The sequence below is a fragment of the Psittacula echo genome, assembly GCF_963264785.1.
Source record: "Psittacula echo genome assembly, chromosome: 4".
NCBI classification, from domain to species: domain Eukaryota; kingdom Metazoa; phylum Chordata; class Aves; order Psittaciformes; family Psittacidae; genus Psittacula; species Psittacula echo.
Window position 1 is genome coordinate 98982617 of NC_137738.1, and position 18434 is coordinate 99001050.

Genomic DNA, 18434 nt, shown 5'->3' on the forward strand with positions numbered 1-18434 from the left:
AGGTTATGAGGCATTTGACAGCAGTGCTGACAGAGAAGAATCTGTACAAGTCAAACTCAGTTGCAGCTACCTTCATTACCTAACTTAATCAAGCAAAATCTTAGCTTTCATATTGAAGAATGGCCAAGTATACTTAACTTAATTCTTGCTCAGGTAATCGTACCAAACGCCTTAAAGAGATGCTGAACTTCAAGCTAGTGCATTTATGACACATGTACTGAGACTAAGAATACCTATTCCACGGGTATAATCAGAAGCCATGTATGCTAAAAGGATCTGAGGCTCCAAGCTTTGGAGTGCTGCCACTTTAAGCACATTGTGATCTTCAGAGATGACTAAGCAGTAATATTCTTTTAAATTTCCTAATTTTGGATTCTGCATTTTAGATTTTATTACTACATGCTGCAAGCAAAACATCACTTCAGGAAGACAAATTAATACTTCCTGTTGCATCAGAATAACCAGACAATTCATGACCTGTTGAGACAGCATACAGTTGCTTCACTATATATGAAAACCCCCTGCAAAAACCAACCATACTCCTTGTGCACACATTTGTAACAACAAATACAAGAGAAAACGCTCAAAATTTCTTGTGCTCTAAGAATGCTGTGTCAGTATTTTAATCCAACTGAACAATATAAAACTATGTAGAACTCAATTCTAAGCAGCTTACCATTGACATAACAAGACTTGGAGAGTTAATCTGTTATGTAATAACACCCATATTTTAAGTTTCAGTGATTCTCTCAATCCACTGGTAACATACATACCTGGCATGCCTGTAGCAAGACCCTGACCAAAAGCCAAAGCTGGATTTGCTGCTGCAGCTGCTGCAAGTGACTCTGCCTGCTGCCCTTGCTGACCCTGATTGGGAGTAAGTGGGCGCTGAGTTGCTCCAGCACGCAGAACCTGGAAAAGACCAGAAAGACACTCTTTCCTTAAAAGATAAGAAAGCAAGCCCATTTTGTGCTGAAAAAAGTATAACTCAAAATTGCTTTGCATATTTGATGCCACTTAGCTCTGAATTTCATTTTGGGAATACTCCACCTTGCTGGTTTCACAGATATGTGAAAGAATAAAAGGCATGTACTATTTGCTGACAAATCTGGCAATAAAGTACCTGCACAGCAGAGCTCGTATGTGTTCCATCAATGGTAATAAAGAACAAAAATCTGTAAGAGTTACACATTTATGATTTCCTTTATTTATTAACTGAACACCTGTCCTTCCCTGATAAATACATTCACTTACATTATTTTCAGGCAACTGCATGATTCAAGTCTGAAAACTTCAGAGATTGTAGTAACTCGTCTAAATAATTAATTTTACAGTGCCAACAATGTTGCAAAAACGCACCCACTGAGTTTCAAGAATTCACCTAACACTAACACCAAGCAACATGGGTGTATTTTGTTATGTTCCAACAGCTTATCTCTGATTGAATTTGACTGAAAAGCAAACTAAAATGCACAACTCCTTTTTATGAAGAACCTACTGGTTGCTGTCCCTGTTGTGCCTGTGAAGCTGCTTGCTGATTTGCGGTGGTATTTGCTGCTGCAGCTTGCTGCTGAAATAAATTGGCTGGATACACCCCCCATGGAACACCATAATACTGAGGTGGAACCACAGCAGGACCTAAAATCAGAAAACACGATTATTCCATCCACTGCAGCTAAAGTAACTGTTTATATTGTTTGTAGCATCCATCATTGATCTATCTTCTAAATGTCAAAACAGAAATCAGTATTAAAAAAGAAATTACTTCCCATGTTAGCCAAAATGATACATGAACACAAATGGGTTAAAGGATTGCCATCAAAACATACCTTCTCTATGAAAAAATAAATACCCTTGTGAGACTTGGGTGACAAATTAAAAACTTAATCAAAGTTTATATTCCAAAGAACACTCAAAATCAGTTTCCACAGTTGGAAAAAAGATCATTTCAGAACACCACAGAACGAACCAAATTCATCCTCCCAACAGTGGTATACTGAGACTTGAATAATCTATTATTCCTCCTTTCTGTATGCTTCCTTTGCTTATAAACACAACTACTGCCTCTGCCTCCCCGCCTACTACATCACACTCTCCAGAATAGACACACTTACCTCTTCTAGTCTATTCATGAAGAACCTGTAGAAGGCTGAGCCCTCTGTATCATTGCATTGTACACATCATGCATTATGTACACATTCATTTTGGTTCTTTCTACTGCCTTTCCTGTGAAACCACCAACTGGAGATACAGGTTTTGTACAAAATGTACTGCTCAGGTTTGGGCACTAACTGGGACTTGAATACTCAGTGGTGGTGTTTCACAGTGATACCTGTTAACTTTAAAGAGACTTTCCTGAGCTTGGGGTGTATCTGTTGTCTGGGCCTTTCAGCATGCCGGAAAACATCTTTATTCTCATGCCCACTGGGAATGAGAAAACCTGGAATTAGGAAATTAATGCACAGAGTAAAAAACTACAAGGAAAGGCTAGCTGTCTCATCTTGTGAAAATAATACATACTGCTAATGTCAGATGAAACTTTATTAACAATGAGCTGCTGCATATAAAAGTCCAGTGGAAATACTCAGAATCCACATACAACAGAAAATGAATCCCTTTCCATTTTAGTGAAATTTTTCATAATGGCAGTATTAATTTTCCTACAAGTCCCTCCTTCCTAGAAACACATTTACAGAAAATAAACAGGCCAGATTTCAGCTTTTTTTCTAATTTCATTCAGTAAAATTATTAAGATAAACACTAGAAAGTGCTCAGTTACCTGCTAGGGTAGCTGCTGCAGCTAATCCAGCTGCAGTGTATGGGTCAGTACCTGGAGGAGCAGCACTGATAATGTATGGGTTTGGCACAAAAGCAGCTGGAGCCAAGCCTGCTGAGAATACGCCTGCTACAGTAATAAACAGAGTTTAATTATAATCGACAGACTTAGTAAGCACCATCACATTCAAACCAATCAAATCACAAAGCGTATCTTTTAGAATCAGAACTGCTTGTACTTTAGGAGTTTCTAAGAGCAGGTACACTGCTACAGAAATCAACACTTTAAGTCTTTTCACCATTCTTGTCTTACTAATCCCAAGACCTAACAGCTTTGTTTTGCTGTATCTACAGACTCCAGGGAGATTTATATCCTATGTATCTACCCACTCTTATACAGAAAACATTATACAAAGTGGAATTTACCTTGCCCACCACAGCCAGTTATGAGATGCTAATCTTACTTTCAAGAATACGAATTTGATATAAGGACTGTAATGGAAGGAGAATGCAAACAAAACATTCCTACCAGTTTCTCCAGTCAGCCAGGTTCATGTATCTTTTCCAACACTGAGGAAGCAACTAGTGCAGCAAGCATGGCACATCAAACTATGTTCCTCCTTCTAAATAGGAGGCTTCTTGCTAAACTTCAATTAATCTGAGTATCAGAAGAGGCTGCATTTGCAAGGGGCAAGACACAGCTGACTCCTCAGTCAGCACAGTATACAGTAGGGGCTTCTCTGCAGTTCAGAAGTCAAAGGCAGACAGAAGACAAGAATTGGGGATCTCACAAATATCTCGATTTGCCACGCTCCCAGCTGAAAGGCTGTATGAGTCAGCTGTGTAACACTGAAGACTTGCCACTTTTAAACCCCAGCTGTAGGCTGCTGACCTTTCTGCCTCTTTGTTGAGTTGCCAGCACACTAAAAACTTTATGCATCCAATTAATACACTGAATTGCTTTGAAGGGGCAGAAAAAAAAAAAACCAACCAAAAAACACACTTGCTGGAGAATTAATTCCATCACAAAGAAAGGCACAGAGAATAAAGAGCTACCTCTTTAAAAGGTGCCATTAACAAGGAAGAATGAATTAACATTCTTTTTTGATTTCAAAATCCCACTTTTGCCAGGGATGTCTGGTGTACTTTACCAAAAACTCACCTATGTGTGGCTGCTGAGCTGCAGCCAGTGCGTACTGCTGCTGTTGGGCTGCTGTTAACTGCTGGACAGTCAGAGCATTAGTCCTCTGGAAAAGCTATTGGAAAAGAAAAAAGATGCATTTCAGTTTTCAAAAGTCAGGGCTATAATATACTGGGATTTACTTACAAAAAAATATTTTAAACCAAGCTTCTATCCTAATAAATTACTAAACCAGAAATTCACACACCGGTATTCTTCTAGATTAAATATACATTGATATGCCTTTGACTAAGTCACAGATAAAACAATTACATGCATTATATGCTTAAATAACTGAGTATCAAAGAGGATAACGCACAGATTAAAGGATCAATTCGGCATGTTTTCAATTCCATTACTAACCTGCTGCTGAGAACTGTAGTCAAAAAGTCCTACAGTAGCTCCTGAAGAGTCCATTTGTACCTGATTGCCAGGATAGTCAAACTGTAGAGAATCAAGACCAACTTGTTCCATGGCATCTAGATTCTGATTTTCTGGATTTGAAAATTCTTCCACCAGAGGCTTGTGAGCTGTCGGATTGGGAAGCGAACCTAATCCTTCTGTGGTGCCAGGATTGGGGCCCAAGCGTTCAGCTACTTCTGTTGGGGAGGCCTGTCGACTTCCAGGGGTACGACTGTTTAGAAGAAATAAAAGATAAACTCTTCAGTGTTAAATAAAGCTGTCCATGGACAGAGCACAGCATCTGTATTTTAAAATAGAACTCAGACTTCAAAAGGGAAGCTACAGACCAATTTTAACAATTTTGAACAGCATGCATCAGTGGCTCAAGATAAAGTACACATTTCACTTCAAAGCACAATTTTATTTATTATTTTTGAAACTTTAAAACTATACAGCTCTTCAAATCACTGTGAGAAAAACTCATCTTTGAGGCTGTTTTGTGTGATGTAGAGTGGGCTGTGGTCACCTCTAACTTTCAGGGATGGCTCTTTATTGCATTTGGGAGCGAAAGGAATTACTAGAAAATGTATTGAAGAGAAATTTAAGAAAAGGAAAAAAGAAGTGGCTATGTGCACCTCATGCCAAAGGAGAGAGAGAGACAGACAATAAGACTTCAACTGGAAAAGACAGACATACAATGTAGCAAGTATCTTTCATATCTTGAAAGAAACAATGTATTATTTTACCTTAAGTAAAATGGACTCTTAACTGCCTCATTCAGCCTTTGACTAAAACATTTAATTTCCTACACAGCTCACTTAATAGACTACACTACACCACATGATTGGTCGGGGGGGGGAAAAGCGTTCCCAATGTAATTCCACTGATTCCTTCTCAGTTTCCCTAAGAATAAATACAGCCTCTTGTTCCAGAAGAAAATCTTTAGGCTTAAGCAAAACATGTGTGTTTGGTTTCTGTTGGCAGCAAGACAGGGTTCCTGCTGGCAGTGAGACAGAGATGTGAAGCTGGACATGACTTACTATGCCAAATCCCTGAAAATTCAGTTTTCAAATATGAAGCACTGGTGGCAACTGAGAGGCAGATAGCTACACTTACACCACACTTACATTTAAACACTAGGTGCACTAGTGTTTAAATTTCCATCAGAGGACAAGAAAATCTAGTCAACAGCACTGAAAGAGTCAAGCGAGCAACTCAACTGAGCAGTCACTATGAGTTTACTTTGAGTTAAACCTGAAGTATCTTCTCATCAACCACCAGCTGTACTGACTAAATCTCCATTGACTACAGGGGAACTCCTGTGCACCTATAAAGACCTACGAGCAAACACCTGAAATGAGAGGTCAACAGATTCACATCCTAAAGAGATTCCCAACCCTGTATTTGGTTAGATTTATGGTACCTTAATTTCGAGTGGTACCCCAATGTCTGTGTCAGGCCAAATTGCTTAGACAACCAATTTTTACTGGGAAAAATCTAGACTCAGCTATTATAAGGAGTTGTGCTAGAGAATCTATGTTCCCTTAACAGCATTATTGTGTTGGCAGAACTTGATAATTACATATTGTTTCTCAGGAAACATACAACTTCCAGTGAAGTTTGCTTTAATTATGAAATCTGGGCTCACATACAAAATGCCATCTTGCAGGATGAAACTACACTTATCCCAGCAGTACACTGCCAGACCAGTATGGTATCCTGCTAATCCTAGGACAGAGACACAGCCTTACTCGTTCTCCTCCACCCTCTTTCAGGGCCCCAAAGTTGAAATGTCTGTTCCACACTGACACACAAGATGTATGCAAAGAAATCTGTCAGTACTTACGCATTTGCTGATACCAACTCTAACTGTATAGCTAGAAAGCAGTCTCTTAGTGAGTTTATTCAACAATACTGTATTACTATTAATACAAGTAATAATCTATTACTTTGGACAAAATACTAGAGATAAAGCACTTGCACTAGATTTTTTTTAAATATAACAACCAACTTCACAACTAACATCTATAACATACTGGCTACCACCTCAGTATCCTAGCTAGCAATTGCATCTTGCTCAATGTACAAACTTGAGTTTGAAGCCATGTAATATTCTTTATTCTTCCCATGTGACATACAGCATAAACAAAGTGAAGAACAATAGGAAAAAAAGCAGTTATTTCAGTACATATTTTAGTTAAAAAAAAAAAAAAAAAAAAAAAGCTGTAAGTACAATAAAAATACAAGGAGGAGGACAGGACAAAGTTTCTTTGTTAATACTTCTGTTTACCTAATACAGGTTGCTCCTTATAATGGTGCTGTTCTGTTGCTATAGTTAAAGTTGTGTCAATACTTCAATTATAAACCTCTGTTTGGAGGGTTTATACCACCACTTTATATGGCTCATTTAAATTAGATGGCCTTTTTTTTTTTTTTTGAGAGAGATTTTTACTGGCTTTGGATACTTTTTTGCACCTGTCTGTTTTTTTACTAATTTATCTCTAATATGTAAGGTGCTTTGCAAGCAACTATTTCAAGATTGAAATAGATACTGGTAAAGAAAAGCAGGACAAGATTTATTCTGCATTTTCTACATGTAATATTGAAGGTAACTTTGTTTATTGTGCATACTGCAGCATGCATCCAAAAGGAGCTAACTTGAGCCCTCTTAACTCTCTGGTATTATACTCTTTTCAACCATACGTCCTGAAAAACAGACCTGAAGAATCCCTCGCTAGCCCCAGGTAAATACATTTTTTAAAGGGTAGGAAATACATACATATGGAATTCAAACATACATTTTAGTATATTTGTTCAGTTGTGAAGTAATGAAACCACAACTATTCGGTCATGGTCATCACTCTAGCACAAATTCATGAACAGTCTAGTTTTCTGATCTTGCTAATTCTTCTGTACGACAGTTACAAATGCATCACAGTCATTTAAAAACAAAGATTAGTCCTTTAAAAATACCCAATTTAAAAAGCAGCTTACTATTAGGAAAAAACAGGCTGGCTGTACTGTCATATAGGAATTCACAGTTCAAAAGCTTGAGTTGATGCAATTTTTTTTTCCCTAAGAAAACCATCAAATCACACCATCATTCTATACTGTGAATAGGTGACATTTAACTATGTGAACAGGGAAATAAATTGTTTCTTCTGAGTCAAATAAATGGTTTCTGTAAGGACTTTTGTGGGGAAATAATTGTGTTAGGCTATGACAACCACTAACAAAATTAGAAGGAAAACTAAAATTCTGAAGGACTTGCTCTCTACAACAACAATCAGATGCAAAAGTTATGAGTATTAAGAAGAAGCAGAGAGAGAAAGGAATTTAGTTTGAAATAAAAAGGGTTAAAGTTTTCATCCCTTTTTAAATTCATCACATTTTAAAGGTACCCATATTTGAATAATTAGTATATTAAGATGAATTTGTCTCATGAGAAGTGACACATACATTAATGACAATCCTAAGAAACATGTGGCAAAGTGGGAAGGGGAGGACGTGGGTTAGGAAAAATCACTCTGCAGCTGGGTAATGTTTACAGCTGACACATAAACCAGAACTGTAATAATGCCCTTAATAGACATGCTTGTCTTCTTGAGAAACAGTTAAAAGCTTACTTAAAATCTTTGCAATCGGCATCCATTCCATTTGGCAGACCTCTGCCATTTATTTTAGTAACATCCTCATCATCTCCTTGTTTAAGATCTCTGTTTTTGTCCTCCTCAAATGGAGAAGCCTTGCCTTTCTGATCTCCTTTCTCAGGTCCATCTGTTTCAGCATCTCTAGTGCCCTGAGGAAAAAGAATCTGTTTGATTCTGAATATTGAACAGAACACAACAGGAGCACCACAAGGTGACCTAATTCTACACTACAGTGCATGTAAACAATACAAACAGTTTATTTTCAACAGAACTGCATTTGGTGGGTAACTTGATCATCAAGTTTCAACCACATGCAATTAACAACTGCCAAAATGTGAAAAGGAATGCCAAGATTTATAATGGAAGAGCTAACTCAACCTTAACTATAGCGGTGCTGTTAAAGCAGTAACACTTCGAATCTGATACACTTTATGCAGTTAAAACATTTAGTACACAACAAACCCGCACAGAAACACAGTATAGAAAGATCTAGAATAAAGCCCATCACACATTTTAAATTAACCTATTTGCAACTTTTTTCCTTCATTTAAAGGTATTAAGAAAAAACTTTTTAAAAGACAGCTATTTAGTCAGAATTCACAAACCACTTCTCTCTTCTGCCCCCTCCAACCAAGGAAGACAGAGAGATAGTGAATACGCACTTCCTTCTGAAGAGTTTAAAAAGAAAAATGGACAAACACAGTAGAAAATAAAACCATGTAAGACAATAAGACCATGATAGACAACCTTAACGCACTGCATTACTTACAAAAGCTCCTTTCCTAAACCGGGAATCCAATTTATCAGCTGGAGAGGAACTCAACACATATTCTACCATGCTCACTCCAAGGCCACCACTTTCTGATCTTGGAGACAATACAGCATTTACTTCACTGTTTCCATGAAAACCCTGTCCAGGCTTTCTCTGTACCATAATAGGCTGGGACATAGAATGGTCTGTTAAAAACAAATAAATACATTAAACTATTGTATTTTTTTAAATACAACTTGTGATGGTTTTGCATTTTATTATGGAGGCAATATTAAACCAATATTAAACCAAATTTAAATTAAATATATTCCAAACCCTGGTTTCAAAAACTGTTGTTGGCACTCAAGCACCACTGCATTATACATTTTCATGATAAAAATAAAAGGAAAATAAAATTTAATACATAATTAAAATGTATAATATTAATTTACTCTGAAATAAGTTACCAAACATGACTAATTTTTCAAAAGCTATGCATCAGTCACTTACGAGGAGTTCCCCATGCAGTCTCTCTCCACTCATCACCAAGGAATATCCCTTTTTGTCCATCTTTTGCTGAATCATCAGGTTCCCAAAACTTTTTGGCAGGTAAAAGCTGTTCCAAAAGAGAAAACAGTTTTATTTAAAATATGCTTATTAAAAGGATAACTGCTGGAGAGGAACTTAATCCTGGGGATTAAGTGGTGACTTAATATCCTGGGGATCTGTTACAGACTGCCTGATCAAGAAGACTCTGTGGATGAAGGGCTCTATAGACAGGAACAGCCTCACGCTCGCAGGCCCTTGTTCTCATGGGGGACTTCAACCACCCTGACATCTGTTGGAGTGAAGGTATGGCCCGGCACAAGCAATCCAGGAGGTTCCTCGATTGTCTGGAAGACAACTTCCTTCTGCAAGTAATAGAGGAGCCGACAAGGAGAGGTGCCATGCTTGACCTCATGCTCACCAACAGGGAAAGGCTGGTTAGAAATGTGACGCTCCAGGGCAGCCTTGGTTGCAGCGATCATGAGATGGTTGAATTCGAGATCCTCAGGACAGTGAGAAGAGCGTGCAGCAAGCTCACTGCCCTGGACTTCAAGAGAGCAGACTTTGGTCTCCTCAGGAACCTGCTTAGGAAGGTTCCATGGGATACAGCCCTAGAGGGCAGGGGGCTCAAGACTGGTGGTTGTTATTCAAGGATCACCTGCTCCAAACTCAGGAGTGTTGCGTCCCAACCAGAAGGAAGTGCAGCAGGAGGGCCAGGAGACCTCCTTGGATGGATAAGGAGCTGCTAAGGAAAATTCAAAGGAAAAAAGAGGCTTATAAATGTTGGAAGCAGCGACAGGCAGCCTGGGAAGAATACGGGGATGTTGTCTGGGAAGCTAGGGACCAGGTGAGGAAGGCTAAGGCCCAGTTAGAATTGAACTTGGCTAGGGATGTTAAGGATAACAGGAAGAGATTCTATAGGTACGTAGAGAATAAAAGACAGACTAGGGACAATGTAGGCCTCCTCTGGAAGCTATGAGAACTGACTACCCAGGATTTGGAGAAGGCTGAGGTTCTTAATGACTTCCTTGCCTCGGTCTTCACTGGCAAAGGCTCTGACAGCACCACCCAAGTCTTGGAAGGCGAATGCAGGGACTGTGAGAATGAAGACCCTAGGTCCACTGTTGGAGAGGATCTGGTTCAAGACCATCTTAAAAACCTAAACGTACACAAGTCCATGGGACCTGACGACATTCATCCCTGGGTCTTGAAGGAGCTGGCGAATGAAGTTGCTAAGCCACTGGTCATCATATTTGAAAAACCATGGCAGTCAGGTGAAGTTCCCGACGACTGGAAAAAGGGAAATATAACCCCCATTTTCAAGAAGGGGAAAATGGATGACCCGGGAAATTACAGACCAGTCAGTCTGACCTCTGTGCCTGGCAAAATCTTGGAGCAGATTCTCCTGGAAGGCATGCTAAGGCACATGAAAAACAAGGAGGTGGTTGGTGACAGCCAGCATGGCTTCACTGAGGGGAAATCCTGCCTGACCAATTTGGTGGCTTTCTATGATGTGGCTACAGAACTGATGGACAGGGGTAGAGCAGTTGATGTCATCTACCTGGACTTGTGCAAAGCGTTAAAACACTGTCCTGCATGAGCCGGCAGTGTACACTTTGCAGGCCAGAATGCCAACCATATCTGGGCTACATCGAAAGGAATGTGACCAGCAGGTCAAAAGAGATGATCCTGCCCCCCTACACTGCTCTTGTGAGACCTCACTTAGAGTATTGTGTACATTTCTGGTGTCCTCAGCATAAGAAAGGCATGGAACTGTTGGAACAAGTCCAGAGGAGGGCCACGAGCATGATCAGGGGACTGGAGCAACTCCCGTATGAAGACAGGTTGAGGAAGTTGGAGCTGTTCAGCCTGGAGAAGAAAAGGCTGCATGGAGACCTCATAGCAGCCTTCCAGTATCTGAAGGGGGCTATAAGGATTCTGGGAATGGACTATTCATCAGGGACTGTAGTGATAGGACAAGGGGTAATGGGTTCAAACTTAAATGGGAAGTTTAGATTGGATATAAGGAAGAAATTCTTTACTGTAAGGGTGGTGAGGCACTGGAATGGGTTGCCCAGGGAAGTTGTGAATGCTCCATCCCTGGTGCTGTTCAAGGCCAGGCTGGACAGAGCCTTGGGTGGCATGGTTTACTGGGAGGTGTTCTTGCCCATGGCAGGGGGGTTGGAGCTAGATGATCTTAAGGTCCTTTCCAACCCTAAGTATTCTATGATTCTATGATATGTAAGTAATTAATATGAGATAACAAAGTTAGCTGTACATAAGGAAGCACATGTTGTCAAGGAATAAACACTTTAATGTTCTGTTACTGAAGCTGATATTATATGAAGAAATTACTTAAACGACCCCAACAAGACTGAGATTCTGAAGTCATGATCAAGAGATAAAAAATACAGAAGCAGCTGGGAAAAAACCTGATCAAATCAACCCCTGTGTTAAACCATGTCAATCCTCTCAAACTTTAACCAACACTGCCTTCTTCCCACACAGGTTCAAAAGCTTGGCCTTCAGCTAATGCTACCATAATCAGAAACAGCAGCAATTCTTTGTAAAGTTCTGTTCCCTTAGAAATGCATCATGTTCCAAATTTTAGGACATGGTGTCAAGTCAGCTCCTTTAGACCACAGGGATCTGCTGGTTACAGATTTGTGACGTTCAAATTTGAATTTCCACATACCAATGATTCCATTCAGCTGTACAATTTATAAAGCAGAAAGTTTAGACTAGTACCACCTGTACCACTAGACAGTACTGTACTGTCTCTGAGAAGACCTTGTGTTACTTGACAGAAGCATGGCACAAACAAAAAAAAAGATCTCAAATGCCAACATTCTTTTTACTTTTATTTTAGAGCTTTTACTTTATTCTAGCTTTTCCCATTGGTAGCCATGAAACTGCCAAACTACATATTGCATTTTCTCTTCAATATGTAACTAAAGGCCTGTATTCTCGCACTAGATATTACATAATTTACAAAGTCTGAAACTGAAACTACGGTGAAAGCAACATGCAAAAAAAAAAATATACGGAAGGTGACACTGTAATCCATCAGGTTTTGCAAAATTTAATGTTCGATTCAAAATCTTTTACATTTAGAAAAAAACAGATAATGCTTTGTCTGCAATACACAACTATGTACTGGAGCTTTGATTCTCTTGTTACTTGAATTGACTAAAAAAACCTATTCTGAACCTCACAGATTAGTTTCATTAAGGCTCATATTAAGCATAACAAGAGTATTTTTTCTAGGTATTTCAGTGTAGCACTGAAAGAGCTCATGAAAACAGCTTCAAGAAGAGATTAAAACTGCCAGGCCCCAATATTAACACTGAAACAGAGGTGGCAAAAACTTCTCTGGAATAACTTAAGGATTGACAATTGTTTCTCTGTGCTGCCAAGAACTCTTACCAGAAGTATTTTGGCTGCCTAACCTACTGACATCCATGGGTTCCTTACATAAATTCATTAGAACAGGACTCAGGGTGAAGGGTGATTAAGAGCCAAAGCTCAACAAAACTATAGGAGAGTATTAGACTTGCACGAGCACTACACTGCTAGAACCTGCCCCAGCTGAGGTACCCACTGTCAATGCGTGGCAGAATCATTACTAGGTGTCAACCAAGCTCACTTTGGGAGCACTAGGATATTAAGTTTACCCTGAATTTAAAGGATGAAGTTAGCTGTCAGAGAACACAGAGATAGATTCATGGAATCTTACAACCACTGTTCAACTAAAAGCAAAAGATTATAAATTTCAGATCAGTCTATGCACTCTACTCATCCTTTTTAGCTTTATATTGTAACAAGTTTACAGTACTATTTATTTTTCATTTTATAGGAAAGTGGTAGAATAGAATGCAAGCATTTAGTATCTATGAAACCTTGGTTTTGAGAAAGAGAATCACATTTTATTTTAAATTCAGTCTTAACACAAGTTCAAATGTGTGTCCACCTAAGACCTATAAGAAATACAGAAGCAAAGGTGTCACAACCTAACACAACCATGTCAGAATAAAACAGATGAAGTAATATCCTGGGTGTCATAAAATGAGCATTACCTTAAAGAGTGCTTAGCTTGAAATTAATAAATTCCACTATCAGGTGTCCAGGCAACACAATGTTAGAAATAATATGCAAATATGCATACTCTCAAATTTCAGATATATTCAACTGCTTGCAGTCTTCATGTACACTGGTACACAAAGAATATACAGTATCTTTAACACAAAACATAATACATGACCTATACCTCACAAGGCTAAATTTAGACTGTATCCTATTGAAGATCAAACACATTTACAGAAAGGCTTGTGTTAAAGATGCTACGTAAGAGAAGCCCCTCATGTATTTAAATGAAAGTTTATAATTTTGCACCTCCAAGGGCCAGTGATTTATTATTTACTTTGGGGTTTTTTGGACAGATGATGGGTATGACATACATGATGCTTTTTTTAAAGGGATGTTTAAACTATTGGATTGCCATGTACATCAGCAGTCCTAGCAGCTATCAAATTCTTAATGATGGAACTCAAAAAAAAGTAGTTATCAGAAAACGCAAACACATGTGTTCCTCTTTTAACAGACCAGAAAAAAAAAAAAAAAAAAAATCACTTGATTAGTTTTACTGAAAAAGACTTCATCAAGAAATCGTCACAAATTAACCTAAGCAGCTAAAATCATCATGCTTTGATAACACGTTATGCTCAATATTTCCTGCATTTAACCCAAGAAAAAAAGAAAATTCACAAAGATACATCCAATTCTAATTCAAAACAATGGAAAAGATTGCCTTATTTCTTACAAAGATCTTCCAACAGTACACTGAAAGTGTCTTTTTCAGTATCAACATTGATCTCTGTTAAGTCTCTGGCAGACAAATAAAGCCCTTTTCTACACAGAGTTAATAACCAATTATGCTAAAGCTGCCTCTTACCAACTCTCTGATAAGTAACTGCACAGTCTCAATTACTGGCTCTTGAATTATTTTTTTAATTTTTAGGATCAGAAGTTAATCCTACAGAGCCTATGATTTTTCTGAATGAAGTTTTGACACCAGAAATGTATACACTATCCCTAAAATGAAATCACTGTGTGCTTTGACCCTCCCTCTCTCTAAGTTACTATAAGAATAGACATTATCAAAAAATATTCGTATTTATATCCTGTTTGGCAGAAAGTTTTATATAAGCCTGCATTAGGTTACACAAAAAGTTCTGAAGACCACTGTGCTGACCCTGAAATAGCAAACAACAGATGCCTAGAGAAGAGAAATAGCATCATGTGTCATTATTTCTTCAGAGTATTACCATGACCTCAAGGGTCATGACAGCTTTTGGGAGCTGAAGCCAGAGGCATTATCTGTATATAAGCAATCTAAGAACTAAAAATTCAGAGGACATTTAGAGAAGGATGCCTGCAATCAGCAGATCTCTAGCTAATGAAACTCTACTGGTTCTTTAAATAAATTAACAAAGAATTGCAAGACAGAAACAGATCAAGGAAACAGTACAACTGGCTCATGTTATGCTGTCCTGATAGTGTTTGAGACCATGCTCCATCTGAATGCAGCTCAGATGGACTGCTTAACAGAAGGATCTCCAGTATGTATTATTTCCAAAATGTGTTACAGTATAATGAAAAAAGATTTTGTACTACATTATTTTACATTAGCACATGGAAGTGATACTTGCTCAGGATTCACAGACAGTCTGGATTTTAGTAATGATGTGAAAATCAAGACTTAACAGCCTCCTAACACCAAGTATGGATTCTCAGAAGGGTGAAAAAAAGAAAGACAAAGAAGGATTAGAATTATGAACAAGAAATCAATTTCAATTTGGAATAAAATCCATCCAGATAGAGAAAATGATGAAGAGAACAACCTCCCAAAAGCTAGAAGCAGATCACTTGGCATGAACTCCCTTTCACACCTGTCAAAATAGACAGAGGGCAGCACCTAAGAACATACAACTACCAGTTCTAGCTTACAAGGGTATTTATGAAATATTTCCCATAATATTTTTGAAGGTTATAATAAGAAAGAAGGTTATTCCAGAACTACTTTATTGTTGTGCAATATAGTAAGAAAATTACTGACTCACTCAGCCTAGCTGTGTGAAACTGTATTACCCCAAGATACCTGTAAGAAAGTGTTGAAATCAAAGTCATAATAACCTGAGGTAATAATCAAAGTCATAATAACTGAGTAAGTGCAGGGTCACAATGTAGTATCAATTTCTGATGCTACAGTACTGTAACAGAACTCTGAATTCTTGCATGTAGAGGGGTTTGGATTTTGAGTTTCTAGTGCTTTTTTGTTGGGTTTTGTTTTTTTTTTTTAAGCATCTTCACAGACCCACAGAAAACCATGAAAACAAAATCATAACCATGCAGAAATATGTCCCTCAACCTGAGATTTGTATGAGCAGTCACATATACCTCAATTTAATACCCAGGCATTTGTGCAATCCTTCCCTTTCTCTGCTTTCAATCTTTCAGAGTACTACACAGGTGGCAAAAGAACAAACACCAGTAAGAATTTTACCCATCCACTCTATCACAACTGTTGGTACTATCCCAGATACCTTACTAATACCTTTACCTCTCCAAAGGAGCTTTTAGAGCTGGGGGGAATGGGGTGGACAGGAAGAAGCGAGCATATCCCATGTAGCTACTTGGCTTTCTGAAAAACAGGCCTTCATCTATTAGCGCTTCTTCAGAGGCAGATGGTTAAAGACGGACATGGAACTCTGGATGAAGCAAAAATTGCTGAAAAGCCAACTGACTGGTTAAATGCTTCACTGCAGTAAAAAATCAAGAATAGCCATGTGCCAGCCCAGAAACATTCAGCCACTAGAACATGGCATTTGTTTTTTAACAGTAAGTTATGGTTTCCGTAAAGATCATGGTCCTATCATTTTAAGAAAGTTAAGTTGAAATATTGTCACCGGTTCAACTGTCAACTGAATTAGGTAAATATCTGGCAAGACAAAAGGATCATTATTTGAAATCTTAGTTCATAGAATCACAGAATAGTTAGGGTTGGAAAGGACCTTAAGATCATCTTGTTCCAACCCCCCTGCACGGACAGGGACACCTCACACTAAACCATGCCACCCAAGTCTCTGTCCAACCTGGCCTTGAACACTGCCAGGGATGGAGCACTCACAACTTCCCTGGGCAACCCATTCCAGTGCCTCACCACCCTTACAGTAAAGAACTTCTTCCTTATATCCAATCTAAAATGTTCAATGTGAATTTATTTCATTACCATGTCCTATCAGGGCAAGTAACCCTAATGCACGTTGATTACTTTCTCAATAGTTCCCGGAACCTCATTTGAAGGAGCCAAGTTATCCTCCCTGATCCCTCCAAGTAGACTGGCTTTATAAGGAAACCCCAAAACCAAGCAAAAAACAACAAAGAAACCAAACAAGTAAGTCCTTCTTCCCTATAGCTAAATTATATAATAGCAGTCTTCACCCTGGTTTAAAATCTTCTTTTAAGGAGTAACTAGCAGCAAAATTAACAGTAAATAACCACACATTTCTGCTAAGGTATGCCAGCTGCACTTTTTCTGGAGTAAGACATTTTTCAAATCCCAGTCTCTGGCTTCTCAGAGTTAGTAAGCAGTTGCTTCACTAGCTTAGATACAGTGACACTGAGAACATGTCCCATTTCACAGAATTGCACAAACTCTCAAATAAATTACCCTGTCACTTCCCCAAGAGTATCAGTCATAAAATCAGACCAACAGCAGATCCAGTGAACAAACATCCCAGTGTTCTTCCAAGTATTTAGTTTATCTTCACCTTAATCTTCAGCTGCCTGAGAAATCAATTTGGTCGTAAGAGAAGACCTTTGATTCACATCATATTATTTAAGACTTCTTAATTTTTATCAACATTTCCAACCAACTGGATTTTCAGCTGTCAATAATTACCTCTCCCATTCCCCGAGGTTCTAGGGCAAGAGCTTGAAACTCATGATTCATCTCATCCACAGATCGAACCTGCTGGGGAAAAAATGAAAGAGCGATTCATTAGTCAAATACATTTTCAGAAGCTGAGTTTCTAATGCTCCTCAAGATTTCTGACAACTGAAAGCACACACAAAATTTGCTACTTAATCTCAGCAGAACAAGAGTTTAGGTTTCCTAACAGATACAGTTAGTGACCAGTTTAATGAACCATGCTACTAATATAACAACATGCAAGAAATCCCAAGCCTTCAGAATTTTCATCTTTTTAATCTTCATTTAGCTAAATAAGTATCACTCACTATGGAACCAATATTACACTTGCAACAAACACTAAAATAAAAAAGTGGGGGGGGGGGGGGAGAAGAAGTGAAATTAAAGACCTGGACATACAATATCCCTTGGAGAGGAGATCAGCCATCACACACAATGTCACTGAGTACATTCAGCAAACAAAGAAAAGCTCACAAGACAGGTCACAAAAGCTAGTAGCAAGGTGTTGCTTTTAAAATCTACTAACTGATTGCATTATCACAGCCTCTCACGCTTTCTTCCAGGAAATAGCACTCCTCCTTCTCTGTGTGTTGTCTTTGTTGTAAATATGAAAGGTATATTACTGAAGCAAGAGCTGCTGTTGCAACAAACCACCTCCTTCTCCACGGCATGCAGACACAATGCACTGGGTGCATTCCTTCCTGAGAAAATGGTTTCCACAAGGAATTTTCAAAGCCATGACAAGCTTAGAAAAACAAATATAAAAAGGCAATTCAGAGTTGTTTCTGCCCTTCTTTCTCAACAGCAAGATGCAGCAGGGTGAAATGGTGAAGTTACGAAAGTTCAAAGAAAATAAAAGTTTCCCTCCCAATACCAGTCTCTCTGGAGGAGTTAATTTCCCCTAGTAAACCCAGATGCTTAACTTAACAAATAAATCAAAATTAAGCTACTCCATACAGCTAACACATTAAGATCACTTTTCAAACAATATTCAAATACTAGGCAAAGAAACAATCTTGCATCTTTAATATTTTGGCACAAACAACTTGTTGGTAAAGTGTTAATTATCTGTCAATAGATGCTCTAGTCTCAAAATCCTACTCTCAAAATACTGTCATTGCCCCATAATCATTATAAGCC

At 38.5% G+C, this 18434-nt stretch overlaps 1 protein-coding gene across 7 annotated transcripts in view; it reads right to left on the reverse strand.

Moving 5' to 3' along the window:
- PUM2 (pumilio RNA binding family member 2) overlaps positions 1 to 18434 on the reverse strand; it is a 72085-nt gene that overhangs the window by 29365 nt on the left and 24286 nt on the right. For 4 of the 7 annotated variants that reach the window (XM_080614566.1, XM_080614569.1, XM_080614571.1 and 1 more), the window contains exons 2-10: positions 17265 to 17336; positions 9269 to 9374; positions 8777 to 8964; positions 7984 to 8156; positions 4319 to 4589; positions 3938 to 4031; positions 2780 to 2905; positions 1499 to 1638; positions 774 to 912 (exon numbers count right to left, since the gene is read on the reverse strand). In XM_080614566.1, the coding sequence (XP_080470692.1) occupies positions 774 to 912; positions 1499 to 1638; positions 2780 to 2905; positions 3938 to 4031; positions 4319 to 4589; positions 7984 to 8156; positions 8777 to 8964; positions 9269 to 9374; positions 17265 to 17336 (1309 nt within the window). The remainder of the gene's footprint in view (positions 1 to 773; positions 913 to 1498; positions 1639 to 2779; positions 2906 to 3937; positions 4032 to 4318; positions 4590 to 7983; positions 8157 to 8776; positions 8965 to 9268; positions 9375 to 17264; positions 17337 to 18434) is intronic. The other 3 variants (XM_080614570.1, XM_080614568.1, XM_080614567.1) reach the window with 2 other exon arrangements.